At 45.0% G+C, this 23,408-nt stretch overlaps 1 protein-coding gene and 1 long non-coding RNA gene across 5 annotated transcripts in view; one reads left to right on the forward strand and one right to left on the reverse strand.

Moving 5' to 3' along the window:
- Positions 1 to 952: 952 nt before the first annotated feature.
- On the reverse strand, positions 953 to 4,150 carry DUSP23 (dual specificity phosphatase 23). 2 transcript variants are annotated; one of them, XM_021089591.2, is made up of 2 exons: positions 3,761 to 4,150; positions 953 to 3,227 (listed from the first exon to the last, which is right to left on the reverse strand). In XM_021089591.2, the coding sequence occupies exons 1-2, from the start codon at positions 4,025 to 4,027 to the stop codon at positions 3,042 to 3,044; spliced, it is 453 nt and encodes a 150-aa protein (XP_020945250.1). In that variant the 5' UTR covers positions 4,028 to 4,150; the 3' UTR covers positions 953 to 3,041. The 2 variants fall into 2 exon arrangements, with proteins under 2 accessions (XP_020945250.1, XP_084878745.1); XM_085022619.1 differs by having other exon boundaries at positions 953 to 3,289.
- The window catches only part of LOC110260311 (uncharacterized), a 55,565-nt gene continuing 35,929 nt past the window's right edge, over positions 3,773 to 23,408 (forward strand). For 2 of the 3 annotated variants that reach the window (XR_014844000.1, XR_002343382.2), the window contains exons 1-2: positions 3,773 to 4,820; positions 4,962 to 5,058. This is a non-coding gene — a long non-coding RNA (uncharacterized LOC110260311). Of the gene's footprint in view, positions 4,821 to 4,961; positions 5,059 to 12,893; positions 13,658 to 23,408 lie in introns of those variants that run through there. The other variant, XR_014844001.1, reaches the window with a different exon arrangement.

Below are 23,408 nucleotides of genomic sequence, written 5' to 3' on the forward strand. Positions count from 1 at the left end.
GTCTGGGTGTGCTGCAGGGGAAGTGGACGTGGGGTAGGCCAGGGAGGAGCAGCCTCAGAGGTTTCCTCCTATCCTGACTCCAGTAGCTTCTGCATCAGAACAGTTTTCTGAGAGAGGAACCCGAGGTGACAGGTGCAGAACCCAAGTCCTATGGAGGGATGCATTCCACACAGAAAAGCCTCCACTCAGCAGGGAAGGCAGATCCCACGCCAGAGAATAAACGTGAATGACACTTTACCAACATCGGGGTGGCGAGACCGATAGTACAGCTACGCCCACCAGTGACTAGTTGAGAATAATGCCCTCCTGGGTATAGAGAGTTAAGGGTGTCTATCACCTCTTGGAAGCCCAGCCTGGGGAAGGGAGGGAACGGGGACGGGTGCCAGACAAGGCTTGAAAAGGTGACAGTGTTTGATGGTGTGCGATGGGCCCTCTCTGCCCACGGGAGAGTGCCCCACAGGAGAAATCCCCAAACATGTTCCACTTCGACTCCCAGAGGAAATGAGAGCCTGTGGCTGCATCTGGTGCCTGCTGGTCTGATGCAGCAATCCTCAGCGGGGCCTGATTTTGTCTTCCTAGGGGACACTGGGCAACGTCTGGAGACCCTTTCAGTTGTCATATTGAGGGAGGCATCCAGTGGACAGAAGTCAGGGATCCTGCTGACCACCTTACAGAGTAGCGCTGGGGTTGAGCAAGCTGGGTCTGATGTGACACAGAGGTTCCCTGTCAGTGGAGGTGGCTTGTTCCTCTCACTTGTCACCCCAGCATGGGGTAGAATGGGCTAGTCTGCAATCCCTCATTGGTGGCCAAATACTGAAGAGGGGGTGGTGGGGAGGCAGAAAATCGGGGGGTAGGAATGAGCCCAAAGGGAGCCTCAGGCTAACCTCCCAAGGTAGATGGAAGGATAAGGGCAGGGTTTTTCACTTCCAGTCAACTCTTATTTAAAAACTGATTTCCTTAAGCACATAATTATATGTTTATTTCCCTGAGGAACTCTTGAGGCAGAGACCAAAATTATGGGGATGGAGGCAGCACGCAGGGCTTTAATGGGGTTAGAAAAATGTTCTCTCTCCTTTGAAGGAGGCTTGGGAGGAAGGGAAGGGCAGAGGACATGGAGGGATGGAGCGAGATAGGAATGGAGGGGCAGAAAGCGTGAGGATTGGTTCTGTGACCCCAGCAGGCCGGCATCAGAGTAGAGACGTGAACTCTGGCGTGCAGCTTCATGCCTCATCCCTCTCTCCCCCAGTCCTGGCAATGGAAGGGAAAAGATCCTGGAAGATCCTGCCCCACCACCTTCTTGTACACACATGCAAACATAATCATATACGCCTTTGGAAGATGTTCTGATTTGCTTCAAGAAATAGAATGGTCCATGCTGCTGGGGGAGGAGCAGGTGGGTGAGCAGGGCAGAGACTCTGATGAGAGAAGGGCAAGGACCTTAGTACCTCTTCTCTTCTGTGATTTTTCATTCCTCTGTTTTAGCCTGAATGCCTGGAATGGTGGGTTCTTCTCTTTAAGAGATGTCCTCACTGGGGTAGGCTGGATGGGGACCAAGGGAATAGAATGAAGAACTGATTACTCAGATTTGATACACAGAGAAAAGGGGGTGGGCGGTGGCGAGGGTACCTTCCACCTTTCTCGCGCTCTTAGATTGGCAAGATTCCTTTCGTGTTAAGAGTGCATGGGGGTTGAGCTGGCTGGACAGCAGTTGGAAGGAAGATGCAGTGAGGAGCGGGTGGCCTGGGGCTTGTGGTGACCTAGGCTACAGAGGATGGGGTCTCCAGGGCAACCCTTGCCTCCTCCCTCCGTGTCTCCACTGGACCTGGAATGCATGTCTGTCACAGGGCTTATACAATGTGCTTGGACTGTTTTGTGACCGCCTCCTCTAGGAGGCTGTGACTTATGTCTCGCTTAGCTGGAGAACCTCAGGCTGAGCGAGACAGCCCGGTACTCAGGCACTCAGGTCACATGTCATGATGAATTCCGACCTTATCCAGCCTGGCCTGCATCGTAAAAAAACGGACAGGAATTCAGGTAGCAGTTATAGCAAAGAGAGTCCATTTGGCTAGTCTATCCCATTCGTCTTGTCTCTCAGAGCCCCGAGAGATAGATGTGTGTGTGTGATGTGGTCATGGTGATGGTGGAATGGCATCAGATGGGGAGGCAAAGCTAACATCTGAGAAACATGGCCAAGATTCGTAGCCCTGAACGTCTTCATTTAATCATCAACTATCCCCTGTGTATCTTCCCAGAGAGGCTGGGTCCTGGCACCGCTCAGCCTGTGGCTTGTGGCTGTGGGGCAGCACACTGTGCTGGAGGTCATAGGTGAGCCTGGAAGCCCACGGCTGGGGAGAGGCGCCCAGCCCCTGGAAGATGAAGATAGGGATTATCTGTGAGCAATGCATCCTCCTGGCCTTCTCTTAGAGGGTGAAAGGGATGGTGCATGTGGGGTATGTGGGCCTGGACTGAGGGGCTGGGTCCAGAGCGGTCCTTCTGGCCTGCAAGCATCAGAGACCAGAGTGCCAAGATCTGTTTCCTTTTCATTGACCAGCATTTGCCTACCTCCCAACCAAGAAACATCAAATATCATCAAAGAGCAGATGCACAAGAGTTTCAGCATCTTAAGAGACTGAAAATGTGTCTTCTTGTGCTGGCCCACTTTCCAGAAGTGTGACCGTCGGCCATTCTGAGCCTTTGTCACCTCATCCAAAGAACAGGGATGGCCCTTCTGCCTTTCCTGTCCCACAGGGCTATTGTGAGGCTCAAAAAAGTTGCTGTGTGGAAGCACTTTGTAAAGTGCTATGCCATGTGAGCTGGTTCTTTATTTATTCAAGGCAGCAGCAGAGGAATCCCCAACATCCATGCAGCTCCAGCCATCCCTCCTACCAGGACCTGCCTGCCGGGAAGGAAGAACAACTTTAGTCTCTTGACCCAGCTGGACACTGGAGGGATTAGCACTTTTAGTCCACGTGAATGTCTCTGGCCCCATCTAACGCACAGGTCAGGGCCATGGGGGCCCCGCAGAATGGAGCTGAGGTCCCTTATTTAGTTCGCTGGTAGAACTGGAAGACTGCCTTCTCCTGCTCGTAGGTCTCGATGGAGCCGGGTCGGAGGCGCCGGATCTCAGCGATGGCGTCTCCTGCAGCCAGGCGCCGCTCCTTGACCAGGTAACAGGCCAGCATGGTGCCAGTGCGGCCAAAGCCCAGGGCACAGTGCACTCCCACCGCCTGTGAAGGGGGAGCTGGAGGAAGTGGAGGCCGATGTCCTCCCACCACTTTCCTGCCCCTCACTTGTAAAATACAGCCAGGTTTTAAAGATGTGGGATAGCAAAGAATGAAAAATCTGGTTAAGAATTTATTTTATATTGATTACACGTTGAAATGATAATATTTCGGACTTAACTGGGTTAAATTATATGATCAAAATGAATTTCTTCTGCTTCTTGTTTAACTTTTTAAAAAATGCAGCTCCACTATATGTGGGCAGAACCTTACTCTGGAGACTGCTCACCCAGCTCCTGACTTCAACCCCCGTCTCTTCCAAGCCTGTCAACTCACGTTATGGGGTTCTTCGTTTTCTATACTCATCTCCTTTTCTCCATTTACCCCTCCCTCCTCCGCGTTTGTCTAGGTTGCACCTGTTTTCTGTCCCCGTCAGCCGGTCTTCCTCCAGTCTCTTTCCGCGACCTCCCCTGCTTTGCCCGTGTCCTCGCTGACCCCTCCCAGGCCCCTCCCTCCCTGCGCTGACCCCGCCCACTGACCTCTCCCCGGGCATTGGCCTCGTCCACGATCTGCACGAAGCGGTCAATCTGCTCTGGGCCTGGCGGGCAGAAGTCTGGAATGCGCAGTCGGTGCAGGGTGAGGCCGGGGCAGCTGTCGTGGTGCGGAGGCCCGCGTTCCGTCAGTGACACCAAGTGCCGTACACCCTGGTCCAGCAGGAACTGGTAGTGCGCGGGGAGCCGGGGCAGCGCCAGCCCCGCCAGCCGGCCGGGGAGCACCCACGAGAAGTTGGGGGGCTGCACGACCATGGCTAGGAGAGGGCACAAGACAGCTGATCATAGGGGGCGAGGCCGGCCGGTCCCGCTCCGCCCTCCCCCCCTTCCGGTCCGTGGGCCTGGTAACTCTCCGCCTACCAAACACTGGCGCCTCCTGGGACCACGTGGTCTCCAGGACTCGACCTAGGGTGCGCCCTGCTCCGCCGCGGGGGATTGGTGGAGCCACTTGAGGGGCGGGGCTAGGGCGCTGAACGCTGAGCTCGGAAGACTGAGAGGAGCGATCCGGTCTGGCCCCAAGCAGGACACCAGTTGATTGGCTGGATGATCAATAATGGGCGGGATTACTGCTGCGGTGCGCTTGGAGATTGGTGGACCATGCAAACAGCCAAGCAGGAAAACCTAGAGAGAATTCAGAATTGTTTGCTGTGGAGTAAGGAGCCCGGGGTCAGGCTCTGCTGCTCCCTGGCGGTGGAAGGGCGTTATTGCATCACTGACCAGCTTCCCTGCTGCCCAAGGGCCTGTCCTTGTCTTACTGTCTTCAAGATTGGATGCCCAAGGGTTTATGAGATGGCAAATCTACATCCGCTTTGGGGGGAGGAACCTCCTCTTCAGTGACTCTGACAAGTCGTTATTGGTGATTTTATGAACTCGTCTAGTAAGCGGGAATCTGTACAGGGAACTGTTCTCATTTTCCATTGCTGGAATTGGTTTTTAAAAATGAGAGTTGCAGCCATCTGGTACTCTGAAGTCTTACCCGGGATAGTAATTATTTAAAATAATAATAACAACATGAGAACCAATAAACTGAGCATTTACCGTGTGCCAGGTATTATTCTAAGTACTTTACATATTATTTAATTACATATTTAATTTGACATATATTACGACTTATTTAATTAACATATATTAACTTATTCATTTAGTCAATAATCTTTTGAGGTAGGTAAGCAAATTAACTCTCTTACAGATGAGAAAACTGAAGCTCTGGAGAAGTCCAGGAACTTGACCAGGAGATGACTAGTGGCGGATTTGAAACCGAGCAGCCTGGCTCCAGAATCAAAATGGTATTGTATTCTAAAGTTAAATGGAAGATTACTGCCTCTTTACATAACCCTCTTCAAACCCCTTAGCCGGGTTTCAGGATTTCTTAGTTTCTCTTCACAGCTCCTGATTTCCAGGTGCTCTGAATCACTCTTCCTTGGGGAAGCTTGAGTTTATCTGTCATTCATAAAAGGTGGAGAACTAGATGTGAACACAATGTCTTAGCTGTGATCCGACTGGTTCATATCCTCATTTGAACAATGTGCTCCTAGTGATGCAGACTAATTATAATTATGAAAATAGTTAACTTTTGTGAATTTATTTGCTTATGTACCAGGCCCTATGCCAGGTACTTTCTGGAAGACCCTCAGAGGGGAAGGTATTTTTGTATCCCTTTTGCACATGAGTCATCTAAGGCTCAGAGAAGTTGGTTACCTTGGCCAAGCACACATAGCTAGTGAGCCGCTGGACTGGTTGAGCCACGGTCTCTGTCATTCGAAGCCCCGGCTCCTTAGCCATGAAGATGGACTTCCCTCCCTCTGTCCCCACCTCCCCCTGAGACACACATTTGGTTCCAGCAAAATGAAAAGGAATTTTTCTTCCCCCAAAGGTTGAAGCCTGCTCTGACCCTGTGGAAAATGCACTTACCCTTTACCCAGACGACTCTGAAGCTTTACCGCACCTACTCTCCCCACGTTCCAGGAGCTGTCAAATCAACCCTTTCCTCCCCTTCCTGACAATCACAGCCCTGATTAAGTCCTTCCTGTCTGCACTCCCATTTCCTACACAACTCCCTGTGACTCTTTCTCGCCTATCCCAAGTTATTCCTTTCCCCTCTTCCTACTGTGCCTTTCAGCCTCCAGTTGTACCCCCAACCCCCTGCAACTTCTCTTAATCCCTCACTCGGGGGTTTCTGGTTGCATGGCCCCTGGAGACAAGACCCCAGCCCTTGCTCCTTTCAGGGTGACCCTTTCTCAGTTCCTTTGCCTGGCTCTCCTTTCTTGGCTCCCTCCACTGTCAGAGAAAAACCTCCACATCTCTCCCCACCCACTCTATGCCCTTTGCCGGCCTCCTTGAAACCCAGCTCACAGCCCATCCTCAGAGGGAAGATGTTTCTGGAGGAGACAGAGCTTCCCGGTGAGCCTTTGCAGGGGTCGAAGTCCATCCATCCACCCACCTGGGCTTCTTTTGTAGGAATTCCTCCCCTGTCTCTGCTGCTTGGCCTCTGGCTTCCAGTTTTGGTCCCAGGTCCCCGCCTTGGTCTGTGTCTCACTGACAAGGATACTATTGAGCTTCTGTCTTGGGCCCAGGAAACCTCACATTGAAAGAAAAACTCTGAGTTTCCATCGTGGCTCAGCGGAAACGAATCTGACCAGCATTCTTGAAGATGCTGGTTTGATTCCTGGCCTTGCTCAGTGGGTTAAGGATTCAGTGTTGCCATGGGCTGTGCGTGTAGGTTGTAGATGCAGCTTGGATCTGGTGTTGCTGTGGCTGTGGTGAAGGCCAGTGGCTACAGCTCCGATTCAGCCCCTAGCCTGGGAACCTCCATATGCCATGGATCTGGCCCTAAAAAGACCAAAAAAAAAAAAAAAAAAAAAGAAAGAAAGAAAGAAAGAAAGAAAGAAAAACTCCTTTCTGATGGCTTCCTGCCTAGGACCCCTGCAACTTAACAGTGTCACCTCTTCATTCGTGGCTCCCAGCCCCCTGCAATACTGAGCTTCCTTTCCTTTCTCTTCTGTAAAATGTTACCTGACCTTTAGGAAGATTTAGCCTTTCTGTATTCCCATTGCACCTTATATAAATACGCACTCCCAGGATAGCAGTTATTTTATTGGATTGGGGTTATTTGTATCAGAGCCAGGATGGCATCGTTTCATCTTTGAATTTCACATGTCTTATACAAAGCCTGATACATGGCACTCAAAAATGTTAAATAGGAGTTCCCTTGTGGTGCAGCAGGTTAAGGATCTGGTGTTGTCATTGCAGTGGCTTAGATCACTGCTATGGTACAGGTTTGATCCCTGGCCTGGGAACTTCCACATGCCATGGGTGCGACCAAAAAAAAATGTTAAATAGGAGTTCCTATTGTGGCTCAGTGGATTAAGAACCCAAAGTAGTGTCCATGAGGATGCAGGTTTGATCCCTGCCCTCGCTCAGTTGGTTAAGGATCTGTCGTTGCCATGAGTTGCAGCATAAGTCACAGATGTCGCTTGGATCTGCTATGGTATAGGCCGGCAACTGCAGCTCCTATTCGACCCATAGCCTGGGAACTTCCATGTGCTGCAGGGACAGCCCTAAAAAGAAAAGGAAAAAGTCAAATAAATGAAAAATAAATAAGTCGAATGCATAGGCAAGAGGGTTAAGGTACATTTCTGGGGGTGCAGGCCAGGCTCCAGGACTATGTGACAGTGTGTGTTTGTGTTTTTTTTTTTTTTTCACCTGCAAAATGAGTTTATTCAGGAATAGTAGAGAATTGCAATTCACAACAAGCAAACTGGCACACCATAGGCAAATCTGGAGAACGGAGGAGAGGGGCTTGCTTCTACGGAGGAAAGGAGGGAGTGAGGAGAGCTGTGATGGTTCTTCATTGGCTGCAGGTGGTGGACAGCTTGTTGGTGGGTCAAGAGGGAACCTTTCTTCCTGCTGGGGTGTTTGTCTTTTTAATTGCATGAGTTTGAGGACTGTTTGAGTGCTGTGTAGCACCTTCTTGAGGTGTGCTTTTCTTTCTTTCTTACTTTGGTCTTTTTAGGGCCACACCTGCGGCATGTGGAGGTTCCCAGGCTAGGGGTTGAATCGGAGCTGTTGCCACTGGCATACACCACAGCCACAGCAACACCAGATCCGAGCCACATCTGTGACCTACACCACAGCTCATGGTGACGCTGGATTCCTAACCCACTGAGTGAGGCCAGGGATTGAACCCGAGGCCTCTTGGATACTAGTTGGGTTCGTTAACCGCTGAGCCACAACAGGAACTCCTTAAGGTGTTATGTTTTACATGTCTGTGCTTTTAAGGAGAGAAAGAATGTGTCAGTACAATCCTGGCAAAGTCTAATTACTGTTTTGTAAAAGGGGATAAATACGTCTTGCTGTTTGCAGAGCTCTGCTCCGGTTTTTTTGTGTGTGTGTGGTCGATCGGGTGTGTATGTGAGTGTGTTGAGGGGGACGCTTTTCTGGAAAACAATCTGTTGACACTGATGTTGGGCTGACTAATAAGCTTCATTTCCCTGACTTCGGGGAATTTACAACATACTTGGGGGGATTTAGACTCACAAGTAATTGTTCTCCTAACATATGATAAAGTACTAAATTACTCATCAAAGACAATCAGATAATATATATTGAAAGTTCCCTGTGCGGTAAAAATAATAAGCACAAAAATGTCAGTAGGGGAAAGATAACCCTGGATTGGAACCACTAGAAAGTGAAGACGGGTTCCTTCCATTTTCTTCTCTGTCCCTTGTGAAATACTGGAAGTGGCTTTTTTTCAAAGTTCAACAGAACGGTATGAGGGCATGCTAGCTCCCCCTTCTCCAGCAGATAAGAAAGTTTTGACCTAGCTCTCTTTCATGTTGAGACCCCAGGTCCCTGGGGGCTCGATGTCAGTGGCAGTGAGAGGTGAAGCTGGAGTCAGAGAATTCCTTCTTCGAAGTAGGTCCCTGGGTCCCACCAGGCAGAGGATTGCTTGGGTTTGGGTTCCTGACTTGGACTGCAGTCAGGGCTCTCCGTGTCTTAAGTGTTCTGATTGTCTTTTGTCTTAACACATCTCATACCCGGGACCCAGAGATCTGGAAATTGGATTTAAGGAGGGATGGTGTGGTACCCAGCCTTGGAGATGCCCCCAGTGAACCATCTCCTGTCTTGTGTGATCCTTTTCCACACAGATGGGGCTGGTCTTGGTCATCAGTAGGATATTGTGAAAATGAGGATGACTTCTTAAGTCATAAAAGACATTATGGGTTTTGACTCGCTCTTTCATGGGAGAAGCCAGCCACCATGTTGTGAGGACACTCAAGGAGTCTTAGGAGAGATCCGTGTGGGGAAGAACTGAGGCTTATACAGTCATCGTGTAGGGAAACCAGCTATTTTGAAAGTGGATCTTCTGGCTCCCTCAAGATTTTAAATGACCGACATCTTGACAGTAACCTCATGGATTCCTTGAGCCAGAGTCACCCAGAAGCCTCTCTTGAATTCCTTACCCACAGAAACTGTGAGATAATAAATATTATTTTAAGCCATCGAATTTTGGGGTAATTTTTTATGCAGCAATAGGAACCCGATACAGATGGGAATATTCAGAAGGAAGGAAGAGAAGTAATTTCAAATAAACTTAAGAAATAAAATCAAGTTTGGGAGTTCCTGTTGTGGCCCAGCAGTAATGAACCCAATTAGTATACATGAGGACATGGGTTTGATCCCTGGGCTCGCTCAGTGGGTTAAAGATCCAGCATTGCTGTGAGCTGTGGTATAGGTTGCAGACACAGCTCAGATCTGGCATTGCTGGGTCTGTGGTGTAGGCCAGCAGCTGCAGCTGTCATTTGACCCCTGGCCTGGGGACTTCCATGTGCCATGGGTGTGGCCTAAAAATTGAGTTTGTGTTTCAAAGAAAGGTTATACTCTAAACAATTGCGGTCTAAGTGTGTGTGTGTATATGTGGGGATGGGTCTGCACTTGGAAACCCATGCCATGCAGAGGAACCAAGTAGAATAGTTTGGTTATGGGTTTTGTTTGTGTAAGGTATTGGAAGTGTGGAGTTTTTTTTTGTTGTTGTTGTTGTTTGTCTTTTTGCCTTTTCTTGGGCCGCTCTGGCGGCATATAGAGGTTCCCAGGCTAGGGGTCTAATCGGAGCTATAGCCACTGGCCTACACCAGAGCCACAGCAATGCAGGATCCGAGCCAAGTCTGCAACCTACACCACAGCTCACAGCAACGCCGGATCCTTAACCCACTGAGCAAGGCCAGGGATCGAACCCACAACCTCATTGTTCCTACTCAGATTCGTTAACCACTGAACCACGACAGGAACTCCTTTTTTTTTTTTTCCATTTTTTATTATAGTTGATTTATAGTGTTCTGTCAATTTCTGCTGTACAGCAAAGTGACCCAGTTATACATTTATATACATTCTTGTTTTCACATTTCCTCCATCATGTTCCATGACAAGTGATTAGACATAGTTCCCTGCGCTAGACAGCAGGATCTCATTGCCTCTCCATTCCAAATGCAATAGTTTGCATCAGAGCTTTTATGTAGTATTCATATGTTTAGGGATGATATACAGATTATTTAATAACTGGCCATGGCATAGGGAGCAAGTGATCAGAATGGACCCTCTACCAATCAGCACCATTGCCTACAAATAGTGATGTCATCCTGCTGTCTGTTGGATGCATATCAGTTTTGAGTGTGGAGGCTTTGACGCAACTGAGGGTGTGGCCAGATTACCTTGGACATTTAATATAGTCTTTCCACAAGATGGCACTGATCGCTTTTCCTTGTTTCTCTCTCTCTCTTTTCTTTTGTATTTGTGATTTGTATACTATTATATAACATATCATGACTGATATCTCACAATTTACTAGTTGATTTCTTGAACTTCGGACCTTCTCTCATCTTCATGACACTTAATATTATATTTTTCCTCTAGAACATTCCAGGAGCACATTGAGATTTTATGTTGAGGCGTTAGGGGGTGGTGCCCTTATACCAGAAGCTCTGATCAGGGGACTTGGAGATGGTGTTGGGAGGCAGGCTTTGGTTTTTGCAAAGCTATTGAGCATAGGGAAGGGAGAGCAGAATCAGGGGAGAGGGAGCACTCAGGTAAGAGACACCTTGGTGATGAGAACAATTTGGGTGAACTCTCATTTCTGCCATTCCTGCTGCTCCAACCTTTTGCTTTGCTTTGGATCTGAAAGGAAGAAATTACTGAAAATCTTTGCATTGCAGTTTTCACAGCATAAATGGGAAAGCTGGAAAGAACTTCAGGGGTCTTCTGGTTTTACCTCTATTTCTAGGTGAGCAAACTTACCTCGTTGCATCACTCCAGTTGGTCCAGACTAGGACTGAATCCACACTATCGAATGTCACTGGATCACTAAACCATGGGACCTGAACCAAGTTACCTAAGATTTCTCAGACTATTTCAGATGTCTATGATGCTATTGATTACTGAGGATTATTGATAGGGTTAAATAAGCTAGGACTATGTAAAGTACCTAGCAAAGGGCTGGCACATAATGGGTGCTCATAAATGGAAGCTACTGCCATCCTAGGATGATTTAGAGCCCAGTGAGAAGGAATGGAGAAATTACAATTTATGTTGAATTATCTCTGATGTGAAGTGCTGTTACAGGATGCTGTGGTTGGTGGAATTCTAAGATGGCCCCAAATGACCTATATCCTTGGATCACAGATACCCCCCCCTCCCCACAGAGGTTACCTTATATGGCAGAAGGGGGCCGCTCAGCATTGTGGCCCCTAGGAGCTGAGAGCGATTTCCAGTTGACAGCTGCTGAGAAAGCAGGGGCTTCAGTCCTATAGCTGCAAGGAAGTGAATTCTACCAAATGAATAAGCTGGGGGGAGGGCCCAGGGCCTCAGATGAGAGTTGTAGCCTGGCTGGCATCTTAATTTCAGCCTGATGAGACAATGAGCAGAGGATCCAGCTAAGCTGCAACTGGACTTCTGACTACAGACCTGTGGGATCATAAATAGGTTTTTTTTTTTTTTTTGGATACCAAGTTTTTGGCAATTGATTATGCAGCAATAAAAAAAAAACTAATACAGCTGCCTTACTTAATTTTCTTATTTTTAATTTGCTGGTTGCAATACTAGATCTTTGAGGTTTCTCAAATGTGGTCTTAATTCTTGTCTCTTTCCCCTGTAAGTCTTCCAGTTTTCGTTTTCTTTTTTCTTTTAAATCTCTAGAAGTTCCCAGGCTAGGGTCTGAATTGGAGCTGCAGCTGCAGCCTATGTCACAGCCACAGCAATGTAGGATCTGAGCCACATCTGTGACCTACATTGCAGCTTGTGACCAACGTTGGATCCTTAATCCACTGAGTGAGGCCAGGGATCAAACCTGAATCCTCGGATACAAGTTGGGTTCTTAACCCACTGAGCCACGACAGGAACTCCTGAGCCTTCCAGTCTTTAAAACTCTAGATCACGTGGGTCCATTTTTCAGGAGAGATGCAACAAATGCAGCGAATCAATGGAGTGCAGGAATTGCCACTCTCTAGGTACCTCCCGAACCTCCAGGCTCATCCTCTGACCGCTTTTAAACTAGTGCTTCTCAAAGTGTGAACCACTTGGGAGCTTGTGAGAAATGCAGACTCTCAGGGCCCACCCCAGACCTATGGGATCCCCACACCTGTGCCTGAGAAGCCCTGTTGTAAGGCCAGTTTGCCTGGCAGCTCTGCTTTCCCTTCTGCCTGACAGTCATCGGTAGCACCTAGAACACTGCCTGGTCTCAAGACGTGGTCCTCGATATCTCCAGTCGTCTCCTCTCTTGAGCTAAGATGCTTTCGCTGACCAGGGCTGTGGGCAGAGGAGCCAATTAGCACAGGGAGAGGCTTCAAAGAGGCCTCACTAGGCTGGTTTTTTAAAAGCCCCAGTTAATTACAAATACCTCACAGTCCCTGGTTGGAACAATCTGTTGCTTTATCTACAGGTTAGGAAGGTATCCAAGAAAAATATACTTAGATGCACATTGTCACTTTCCTGTTTTTGTTCCAAGGAAGGGCTTTGGCTCCCAGATTTCCTTTCTGGAGGAATTCTTGAAACATCACTTTCCACTTTCTTCACCTTTAAAGTACATTCCAGGCATGGCTGAAATTGCCTGATTTATCATCCTTTCATTTAGGTGCACCAGCCTCCCTCCAGTGTGGGGAAAAGGGGAAGGAGCTATGGACCACCTCCTGTCACATCCTCTCAAGCTCCCAGCAGAACTTCTTCTCACCCACATCCCATCCTTCTGGAATCCCCTCCGTGGCCCTTTGGACTGGCCTCCACTACACCGGCCTCTACACATCTCTGCACTCTCTGTAGCTACGGTGACGTCCATAGCACACAGACCTTATTCCCTGGCTCATTAGTAATTCCTTATTGCCTTTAAGAAAAAAAAGTCCTGAGAGCTCTAGACTGGCATAAAAAGCCCTCCAGAATGAGGCGTCTTGCTTCTCTCTTCAGCCTCGTCCCACCTCATTCCTTTGCAACAATGTGTGTCCCCATCACACGACGGGATAGAGGACAGAACCCTCTCATGTGCCTTTGCACGTGCTGTTCCCTTTCCCTGTCCCATTCTTAGCTTTACCTTGTAGCAACTCCTGATCTTGCTTCAAGTTCAGTTTGGAGCACACCACTCTCTCTAGGAAGCCTTCCCTGTGCCCTTAAATTCATGGTGGTGGTGGTTGTGGTTTTCCTTTGGGCGTGGTTGCAGCATTTAGAAATTCCTGGGCCAGGGGTGGAACCCACGCCACAGCAGTGACCCAAAGCACAGCAGTAACAAGGCCAGATCCTCAACCCACTAGGCCACCAGGGAACTCGTACAATTCATGTTTTGTATCCTTCTTCTGAGCTTCTGTAGCATCTCTGTGAAAACACTTATTACATCATATATTGAAAACATTTTAAGGTACTTACTGCTTTATTATACAAATACCATTTTTATTATAAAAGCATTTATATACATATATATCTATACACACACAGGAAAAAAAACGATTACCTATTATCTATTTACATTAGTTAGTGTTCAAAGGGAAGAACTCTTGTGTTTTCCAAGTATGAAGAAAAGTGACACAAGAAGTTAGAGGTTTATACACCTGTTAGGTGGGCTGTGGTAGCAGAGGTCTCAGGTGATTTTAACCTGTGGCATCTAAGTGAGAGGCTCTCAGAGATCTTGCCTGGAAGCCATTCCACTCTAAAGCTCAAGAACTTCTGGAAAATTCTCTCCAATTATCTCAGTCTGTAGCACTAATGTGGGGAATCTCAAGAGAGTCGTCTGGATGCTGTTCAGAACCTGTCATCTGCTTATGCATTTGCCCATCCCTGGGAAAGAGTGGCCTCTTCTCTGTTTTGGGAAGAGTGTTCCTGGCCACTCCTTTGTGATTGCAGTGGTCTTTCTAATGAGGGGCATTAGATGCAAACTATTGCCTTTGGAGTGGATAAGCAATGGGATCATACTGTATAGCACTGGGAACTATGTCTGGTCACTTTTTTTTTTTTTTTTTTTTTGTCTCTTGTCCTTTTAGGGCTGCACCCACGGCATACAGAGGTTCCCAGGCTAGGGGTCTAATCGAAGCTACAACTGCTGGCCTACACCATAGCCACCGCAATGCCAGATCTGAGCCTCATCTACGACCTACATCACAGCTCACAGCAACACCGGATCCTTAGCCCACTGAGGGAGGCCAGGGATTGACCTCATGGTTCCTAGTAGGATTCATTTCTGCTGTGCCACGACAGGAACTCCTGTCTGGTCACTTGTGATGGAGCATGATAATGTGAGAAAAAAAAAGAATGTATGCATGTATGTGTGACTGGGTTAACTTGCAGTGCAGTAGAAAATTGACAGAACACTGTAAACCACCTATAATGGAAAAAATAAAAATCATTATAAAAGAAAAAAAATTTAAAAATGAAGAATTCTGGTTTGGGATAGGCAAACCCAATATAGTAAAAAAAAAATAATAATAATAATGAGGGGCATTAATGCTAAGTTTACATCAATTACAGACAATTCACCTAAAGATAACCACATTTTGGTGCACCACCTTTCATATGTATTTGTGTGTGTGTGTGTGTGTGTGTGTGCGTGTGTATAAGTGAATAATATAGATATAAAACTCTCTCTTTACTGTGAGCTCTCTATCTTTATATCTATATACATTTCTCCCCTCTGGCTTCTTGAAGGTTTAATGAGCTTGCTTCTCTACTTTTTAGAGCTAGGATTCCCAGCTCTGGTTTGATGACACCCTGGAGTGTCTTCATTTATCTCAGGGGGTGCCTTGAAATTCACAAAACAAGATTAATTTAAATTCATTTTCATTTAAAAAAGTAAACAGACATTATATAGTAATTACAGGTAGACGTGTGTGTGTTGAAATCAAACTAATAAATGCTTGCCTTAGAGAGGAATCAAGAGGATGGGGGTGGGGCTTGGAAGAGACCAGAAAGGTGGTTTAGTTAGAATCTTTCAAACACATCCCCTCTAGTTACATCCAGGTTGGTAATTCCCCCAAATTAATCATGTTTCTCAAATTGGAAGTCAGGGCTGAGGGGGCAGAAAGCTCCCAGTATGGTCTGTATTCTGCGCCTACGACAGGGCCTGGCATATGATCGGTCTTCAGGAAACACATTCTGATAGACTGTGTGTTGCGGCAGGACATGGCATTGGTGGCTCATGAGAGTTCCAGCTCTGGGGGATTGGAGGTCATGTGCTATCTTCAGAGATAGTGGTCTGGGTACCAGTGCCATTCAAATTCCAGGAGAGTGTAGATACCCAGACAGTCAAAGAGAAAGGAACCTAGGCTGAGATTCCCTGGCCTTATATGATTGGCCAGAGGCTTCTATAATTGTCTTTCTGATAACAATTTGTGCGAATCATCAGAAAGATAGGTCAGCTAACATTGTAAGTGTATAAATGTCAGTGACTTGCTGCTGAAGGAACAGTTCCAAGGTCATAGATGCAGGAAGGAATTTTCAGTTCTGTATGAGACCAGTGTCTTTGAAGCAATAGAGCTGGTGGTGGGTTCAAATCCTGACTATGCCATTTAAAGTTATATAACCCTGCATAGACCACTTTAAACCTCAGTGCCCTCCTCTATAAAGTGGAGATCATCATAACACCTACCTCATAAGGCTGTAAGGCTCAAATACGTTAATCTGTGTAAAGTGCTTTGAACAATGCTTGGCACAGTGAGAGATCAATAAACTCTGGCTCTTGTTATCATCATCACCACAGTAGGCTCTACATATTTATCAGGATTAATTGGTAGTTGGTGTTTGCAATTAGACAGTAACTGGAATATGCTTTCCTCTCTGCCCTCAGCTTGGAGTGCATTAGTGACCCCATCTGGTCCCAGAGAATAGGTTCAAGAATTCCTCCTGTGGTCCCCTGGATTGGGATAGGAACATCATTTGCAGTGCTAGGACTTGAAACTTAGGCAGAAAGTTAATAGTATAATAAGCAAGCAAGCAAACAAAACAGAATAGAACAGAGAACTACCACATGCAAATAAAAGTCTCAGTGAATCCCCTTGTCACACTTTGATGGGACATTCTGCTTCATTGGGGAAAAATCGTGCAAATATATCTGGATTCTTAGAATCACAATTGGCAGCAAGGGAAGAATGTGTCTTTTAGCACAGAGTTTTATGGGCTATCAATCCTTGAAGGCAAGAAATCATTAATCAAGAGACAGTTTCAAAATGTGTTCGTCATTACCCACTACTATTGATGAAAAACCCCAACCTCTTCTGGAGAAAATGATTGATGGGAAGAGAACCTTTGAGGCTGTTAAAACATGTTCCTGATTCTCTTTATTTTAGTGAAAAACTAAATATACCTATATCCCCAGATGAGAAAGACAAATCAAGCCTCATGTCTGATCTTAGCAAAATTCAAATACTGAGTTTGAAATGCCAATAATTCTATTCAATTCCTTTTCTCTTGTGCAAATACCAAGCAATATACATTATATGATTATTCTGATGTTCAAACAGTTATTTAAGATCAGAAAACCTTCAAATTCATCTAGAATTTATTTCTAGGATTGCTCATGACCATAACAGAAACAAGATTAATGAGTTAGAGTTATTTATTTAAAATTTGTGATATTCTAAAAACCATCTTTGGCCAGAAATATATTTTATTCACAAGAATGTGGAAAAGTGGTGGGAAGGAAGGTTTTTGTTTGTTTGTTTTTTTACTTGTGAGCTTTGTTTTATAGTATTTGGTATCTCCAAGGCTATAGTAGTCTTAGCTTTTCTGGTCCTTATGTGTATAAAACTCTGTGCCTCTTCAATTCAGTTAAACAAATATATTCCAGGTATGCCTAGGTAAACAAAATATATTGGACTATACCCCAATATATCGAATGAAGATACAGAGAAAAGCATAAAATTTACATTTTAGTGCTGTGGGAGAGTGTTACATTGACAGCGCTAATGAATCACACATCACATTGACTTTGGACTTGGCCACGTGACTTGCTTTGGCCAATGGTCATCAACAAATATGATGGAGGCACAGGTGTGATAAGCACTTGCATATTGAGGCTTGTCCTCCTGGAACCCTGAGACCACCATGCAATGAACAAGTCCAGAATTAAATGCTGTGTGGTAGGACAGGCCAGTTGAGTCCAGTAACCAAGGGCAACCTTCTCCCCCATCTCTGCTTCCGGCTGAATGTAGCTGCATCAGTGACCCAAGACATGACTTGTAGGAGAATGACCCAGCTAACACATGGAATCATTGATAATCACTAACTTTTGGAATAGTTTGCTTCAAATATGGAAAACTGATATAAAAAATTGATACCCAGAAGCGGCACATTGCTGTAATAAAAACCTAAACCATGTAGCATTGGCTTTGGGAGTGAGTGGCTGGCAGAAGCTATAGAGACTGCAAGGAGATTGCTGGTGGATTCTGGAAGACCTAAGAGGAAACTGCTGCTAGAGGCTGATAAAGGGCAACCCGTAGTACGTAGTAATGACATAACTGGCATCACTGTCACTAAAAGTAACTTGGAAGATGAGAAATGTACTTAATGAAGTTGAGGGTTTTGCTCAAGATTTCCATTTAGAATGCTGAGGGGGTCAATTAACTTTTTAATAGTTATATATAATAGGACATGAGAAGAGAGAATTGAACTAAAGAAAGAACTCCATTTGTAAGCAGAATTTAAGGTATATATGGAAGGCCCACGATATGCTAAGCTGGAAGATAAAGCCCTTTCACCTTTCCTGTCCCTTCAGCTGTTTAAAAAAAAAAATCTCAAAGTAAGAAATGACCTCAGGATACAGATCAAATCAAGAGTGTGGCTTTAAGGCTTTGTGAAGACCACAGAAAGATTTTAAATGATATCTACCAGACTGTCTAAGCTAGACAAAAGGGTTTCTAAGACTCTTAACGGCATTTTTTTTTCCATAGCACCTTGACCTGCTGACCAAAGTAGACGTCTGTCTTTAAAATAATTATTAGTGTAGCTTTTTGTCTCATGAAATGGACTATAAAACCTTGTATGTGAAAAGCCCACAAAGTTTAGAGGGAAATTGGACCAGTTTAGACTAAGAGTGCAGGAAGCAAGCTGAGAAAGTTACTCAGCTGCAAACAAAGGCTATTTCTTATGGAAAAGGAAGACCATTTCAGAGGGCAAGCTAACCATGACCAGGGAATAGACCCAAACTCTATCAAAGAATCATTTCCCATGCTAAGAGCAGGAGGCTCTGAAGCATTGCTTGGCTGGATTTCAGAATCGCTATGGACCAGTGAGTGCTCTGTGGCTTCTTGTTCCTCCCCCTTATAAAGGGCAGTGCCTGCTGAGTGTTCCATTCTCACAATTGTGTGCTGGGTATTGTGGAGCAGATAAGTTGTTTGCTTTTTTTTAGCCTATCAGTCTCTGAATGATGAGAACCCACACCTGAGAAGCTGCACGAGGAACTGTACCTAAGGAGCTTCAACCACATCTGGGCCTGAGTCAGATCAGGAGATTTTGGACTTGTAGTTTGATGCCATGATTGGATAAGATCTTGGTGGTTTGGGGAGGGATGGTGCATTTTTCAAATAAGAGGTATGTGGGGCAGGGTGAAAAGACTATGGTACCTCATTATGGAAATAACTCTCAATAATTTATGCCTTGTGATATTCATGCCTCTGAGTAGCCCCACAATGACTCTATGCTTGCTTTGGTCAATGGGACATCAGCACATATAATACAAGTAAAAGTTTGAAAAGTGCTTTCTTTCACACTGAGCCTTGTCCTCTTGGAAGCTACCCTGAGATCAGCATTGCTATAAAGAAGTCTAACAAAAGAGCACATGGAGGGAGAGGCTCTGTCACTGCAAACTGTCCCAGTTTAACACTGTGCCCAGCTAACCTATCAGCTAAATGTGGTTTTATGAGTGGGTTCTGGCAAGACCAATGGAGAATGGCCCAAAAACTCACAAAATCATGAGATATAATAAATTGTTGTTTTAAGCCATTAACTTTGGGATGGTTTTTATGCAGCAGTAGATGACTGATGCAGGTGTCTGTTACTAAGCATTCGGTTATATCTAGTAAATTGTAGAATAGGAGTATGCTTTTCTTTGGGTTACATGGATTTCTAAAAGTCACCAATGCTCTCTCTTGACAGCTTTTGTATAATATGAAGAACTGATGATGGATTGAAGATTATGTGTTATACAGTTTTACAGCTGTATATAAAGATGCTGAAAAATGGATGAAGTCCTTGATAAATGCGTGACAGAATGGAATGAGCATAGGCTCTGAAACAGTGCAGTCTGGTGCGATTGTAGTTGTAAAACTTAATTTTGGGCAAGTTACCTAACCTCTCAGAGTCTTTGTTTCTGTACCTATGAAATAAGGATTATCCTGTCTATTTTATGAGATTACTGTTAGGATTATCTGAGATGATATGTATAAAAAATGCTATGTTGGAGTTCCTATTGTGGCTCAGGGAGTTAAGAACCCACCTAGTATCCATGAAGATGTAGGTTTCATTCCCAGCCTTGCTCAGTGGGTTAAGGATCTGGTGTTGCCATAAGCTGGGGCATAGGTCACAACTGTGGCTTGGATCCCACATTGCTATGGCTGTGGAGTAGGCTGGTAGCTGTGGCTCTGATTCAACCCCTAGCCTAGCCTGGGAACTTCCATATGCCCTAAGATGGAAAAAAAAATGCTATGCCATGCCTGGCACATGGTAGGTGTTCACAGTATGTTGATTTCTTTCTACTTGAGTTTTCCCTGTTCACCATGAAGCATTTTATTGTGGAATCCCCTGGGACCTTGACCTTGGGGATCATGGAACAGCAACTCCAGGATTGGGAAAACTGGGGAAATTGGGCCCATGATTGCAGGTTTAGGGATCTATAATCCAACTCCAGGGATAGGGGAGAATTTCTGAACCGATTTGTCTTCAGGATTCTTTCACATGTGCTTTCATTGATTTTTGCAACATGTCATGCACTGGCTCAGTCTTTGGAATAGTCTTCCTTTCTCATTTGTCCAAATAATCTGTCCTTAGTCCCATTTTCTTAGGGTCCTTCAGAAGTACTTCCTTGTCTTATAAATGGCTCCTGAAATATGAATTTCATCCAGAAGTAGAGTCAGTAGCATGTCTCTGATATAACCTAAGATATACAAAGGAAGGCACTGTTTTTGTGAGAAAATGATGATCTTCTGAGTCGAGAATGTTGTGAATGCAGGCAAAGGTGAGGTTTCATCCCTCAGATGATGTGGTCTCAAACAATGAAGATAAGGATGCAGTTGGGCACTACATTTAGGACATTTTCTAAAACAAGGTACCAGAGGAACTCTTGGCCAATTGGAAGGGCACCTGTTACCAATGAGTTGCCTATTTCAGTCTAGTACCCATTTGAGCTCTATTGGCCTCCAGGATGGTTTGTGGTAGCAAGAAATGGTTACTCTTGGTGCATTGGGGGAAAAAAAGATGAACTAATCTCAAAAGATAAAATGATAGGAGAAGAAAAAAGCAGAAGCTCTTCCAGGGCAGAGAATGAGAATATTCTTTAAGTGACTATTCCTCTAATCCCCTTTGAGAAGGGGATTCATCCATTACAAAGGTCCTCAAAATGTTTACAGGAGACTCAGGGGAGGGTGGGTATGTTATCAATAACCTATTTCTTCACATTTTTTTTTCTTGATCCACTTGTGATTTCCAGGTTGGTCTTGAGTTATAAGTCTTCAATTTCCTTTTGTTGGTTTTATTTTTGATTTCTTTATGTTGAGTAAATTTAATGCATCAGATACTGTGCTAGGTATTTAATACATATTTCTCTATTTAATCCTGACAACTACCCTACAATGGACATATTGTTTTTCCCCACTTTGTAAATGATTTGACTTGGAAAGATTTGCAAGCAGGATTTTGTTCATTCACTGCACCATGGTGGTGGTGGGGAGGGCAGCCTTAAGGCCTTTAACTCAAGAACAATTCCACTAATCTTTGGGGGAATGTCTCTTCACCGATTAGATTCTGGTTTTACTTCCTCATGTTGTACTTTGATTACTTCTCACCACCAGAATTGCTCAAGTTCTGCTCTAATTGGGAACTAATTTGTTTACTCTCATTAATTTTATCTGAGGGAAGCCTTCCTTCCCCTGCTTGTTAATAAGGACCATATTCCTCTATCAAATCATAGAGCCACAATAGTGCTGGTTTTGTCTTTCATAAATTATTGTTCTAGATTTTTTTTCTGACTCATATTTTCTATGAGGAACAGGTTGGACTTAGGTAAAATATCCCATCATGAACCATGCTATTATGTGTTGAAAGAATCTGTCAGGAATAGCTTTAAGATTGTTTATGGGAGTTCCAATTGTGGCTCAGTGTAAACAAACTCAACTAGTATCCATGAGGATTCGGGTTCGATCCCTGGCCCTGCTCAGGTTAAGGATCCAGCATTGCTGTGAGCTGTGGTGTAGGTCACAGATGCAGTTCAGATCTAGCATTGCTGTGGCTGTGGCTGTGGCTGTGGCCGGCAGCTGTGCTCTGATTCGACTCCTAGCCTAAAAAAAAAAAAAAAAAGATTGCTTATAAATGTAATTGATCTTGTGTTGGGTCTTTGTGCATAAAATCTTATTGAGCAATGTTATCAGTCAGGGTTTGTAAGGAAAGGGATGGCACAGACAAACTGAATAACTAAAGAGAAGTTAAGAAAGGGACTGAACTGTGTACAAAAGTATGAGCAAGGTTGAGGAAAACCTACAAGGTTTGATCTAGTACCTGGGGAGCATTGCAGCTCACAAGCCTGAATGATCAAAGGAAGTAAGGGTTTGCTGGAATTCCAGGAGTACAGCTCTCTGAAGAGGGCTGCTGACATAAGCTATAGCTTTTGTTTAGGAAATGAAGCCAATCCATGGTGGCCAGGCAGGGAGGGAACTGAGGGAACAGATAGCCCTACCTTTCTATCTTCTCATCCTCTCATCTCCTGCAAGTGCCTCCCATGGGCTCAACACCTTCAGGAGTTCGAGGGGAAGAGAGCTTGTTGCTACAGCCCATACAGTTCAGCCTCCTGGGGGCACAGAGCAGTGGGGAGAAGTATGGAGCAAGCCTGGAGATGGCTAAACAGAAGACATTCGACACAGCTGGGGTGCAAGATCTGGTCAGTAATATTTATGTTCAACTTGAGCTTTCCACCACAGTGAACATTCATGAGAATGGTCTCCTAACAGGTCAGATAATAATTTCACCCTGTAAAAAAATGGGACTGTGTTCTGCCTCTGCTGCCTCCGACCCTTCTTTTTAATTTGTTTCTTAATGATTTGAAACAATTTGTGCATGATCTAGTTGCATATACCCCTATTATGAAAAGTATAAAAAAAATATCTTCACTATGCTGGTGATATAATTTTGTTGTCACTAACCAGAAATGGCTCCTCTATCTTACTGGAAAACAGAGTGGCTTGAATTCAACTTTTCTAAATCCCAAATCATCATTTTTGGCAGATAGTATTTTCAATCTAATTGCCTTATATCTAATGATTATATATAGCCAGCCAACTTTTTCGGCTGCTTAAGGGTACATATTGCAACCATTTTCCTCTGGTGGTTTCACTAGAAAATTATACTACTTAAATGTAGATATTTCTCAGGTGCATTATTGACATTTGTTTCTGGGGCCCAGGAGATTAGTGAAATCTATTTTGAAAATGTTTTTATGTACCAAGTATAGCATCCATGCCTGCTTAGTAAATTGTGGTTGAATGAAAGAGAGGGAAGGAACTTTGTAGCTTTGACTTTTAGCTTTCTTTCCATGAACTCTTTTTAGGAAATGGTTTTTAGAAATGGTCTTGAAACTTTTAGTCTTGCCAGTAGGTCCCCCACTGAAAACTCCCACGTGGGTGGCCAGCTATTTGGGTCTTAGTTAGAAGCCTTCATTTACTTTAAAGGAAGTGCAGCTCTCTCTTGCCCGGGTGATGGTTAAGGTGTCTGGGACTCTCCTTCATTAGCAATGCAGATTTCATGCAGCTCATATGCTTGTCAAATGTTAACATTTGGACATTTCTGCTGCCCCATGCCTACCAAGGGCTTAATTAGTCGGATGAGAAATTCTGATGGACAGCTAAAGAATATAGAGTTCTTTCATTATTCTAGATCAACACTGTGCAATGGAACTTTCTGCAATGATGGA

This window comes from Sus scrofa, chromosome 4, assembly GCF_054392235.1.
Source record: "Sus scrofa isolate SSC_HxYL_T2T_F1_AM1 chromosome 4, Sscrofa_HxYL_maternal_Yorkshire_Landrace_v2.0, whole genome shotgun sequence".
In the NCBI taxonomy this organism is placed as follows: Eukaryota; Metazoa; Chordata; class Mammalia; order Artiodactyla; family Suidae; genus Sus; species Sus scrofa.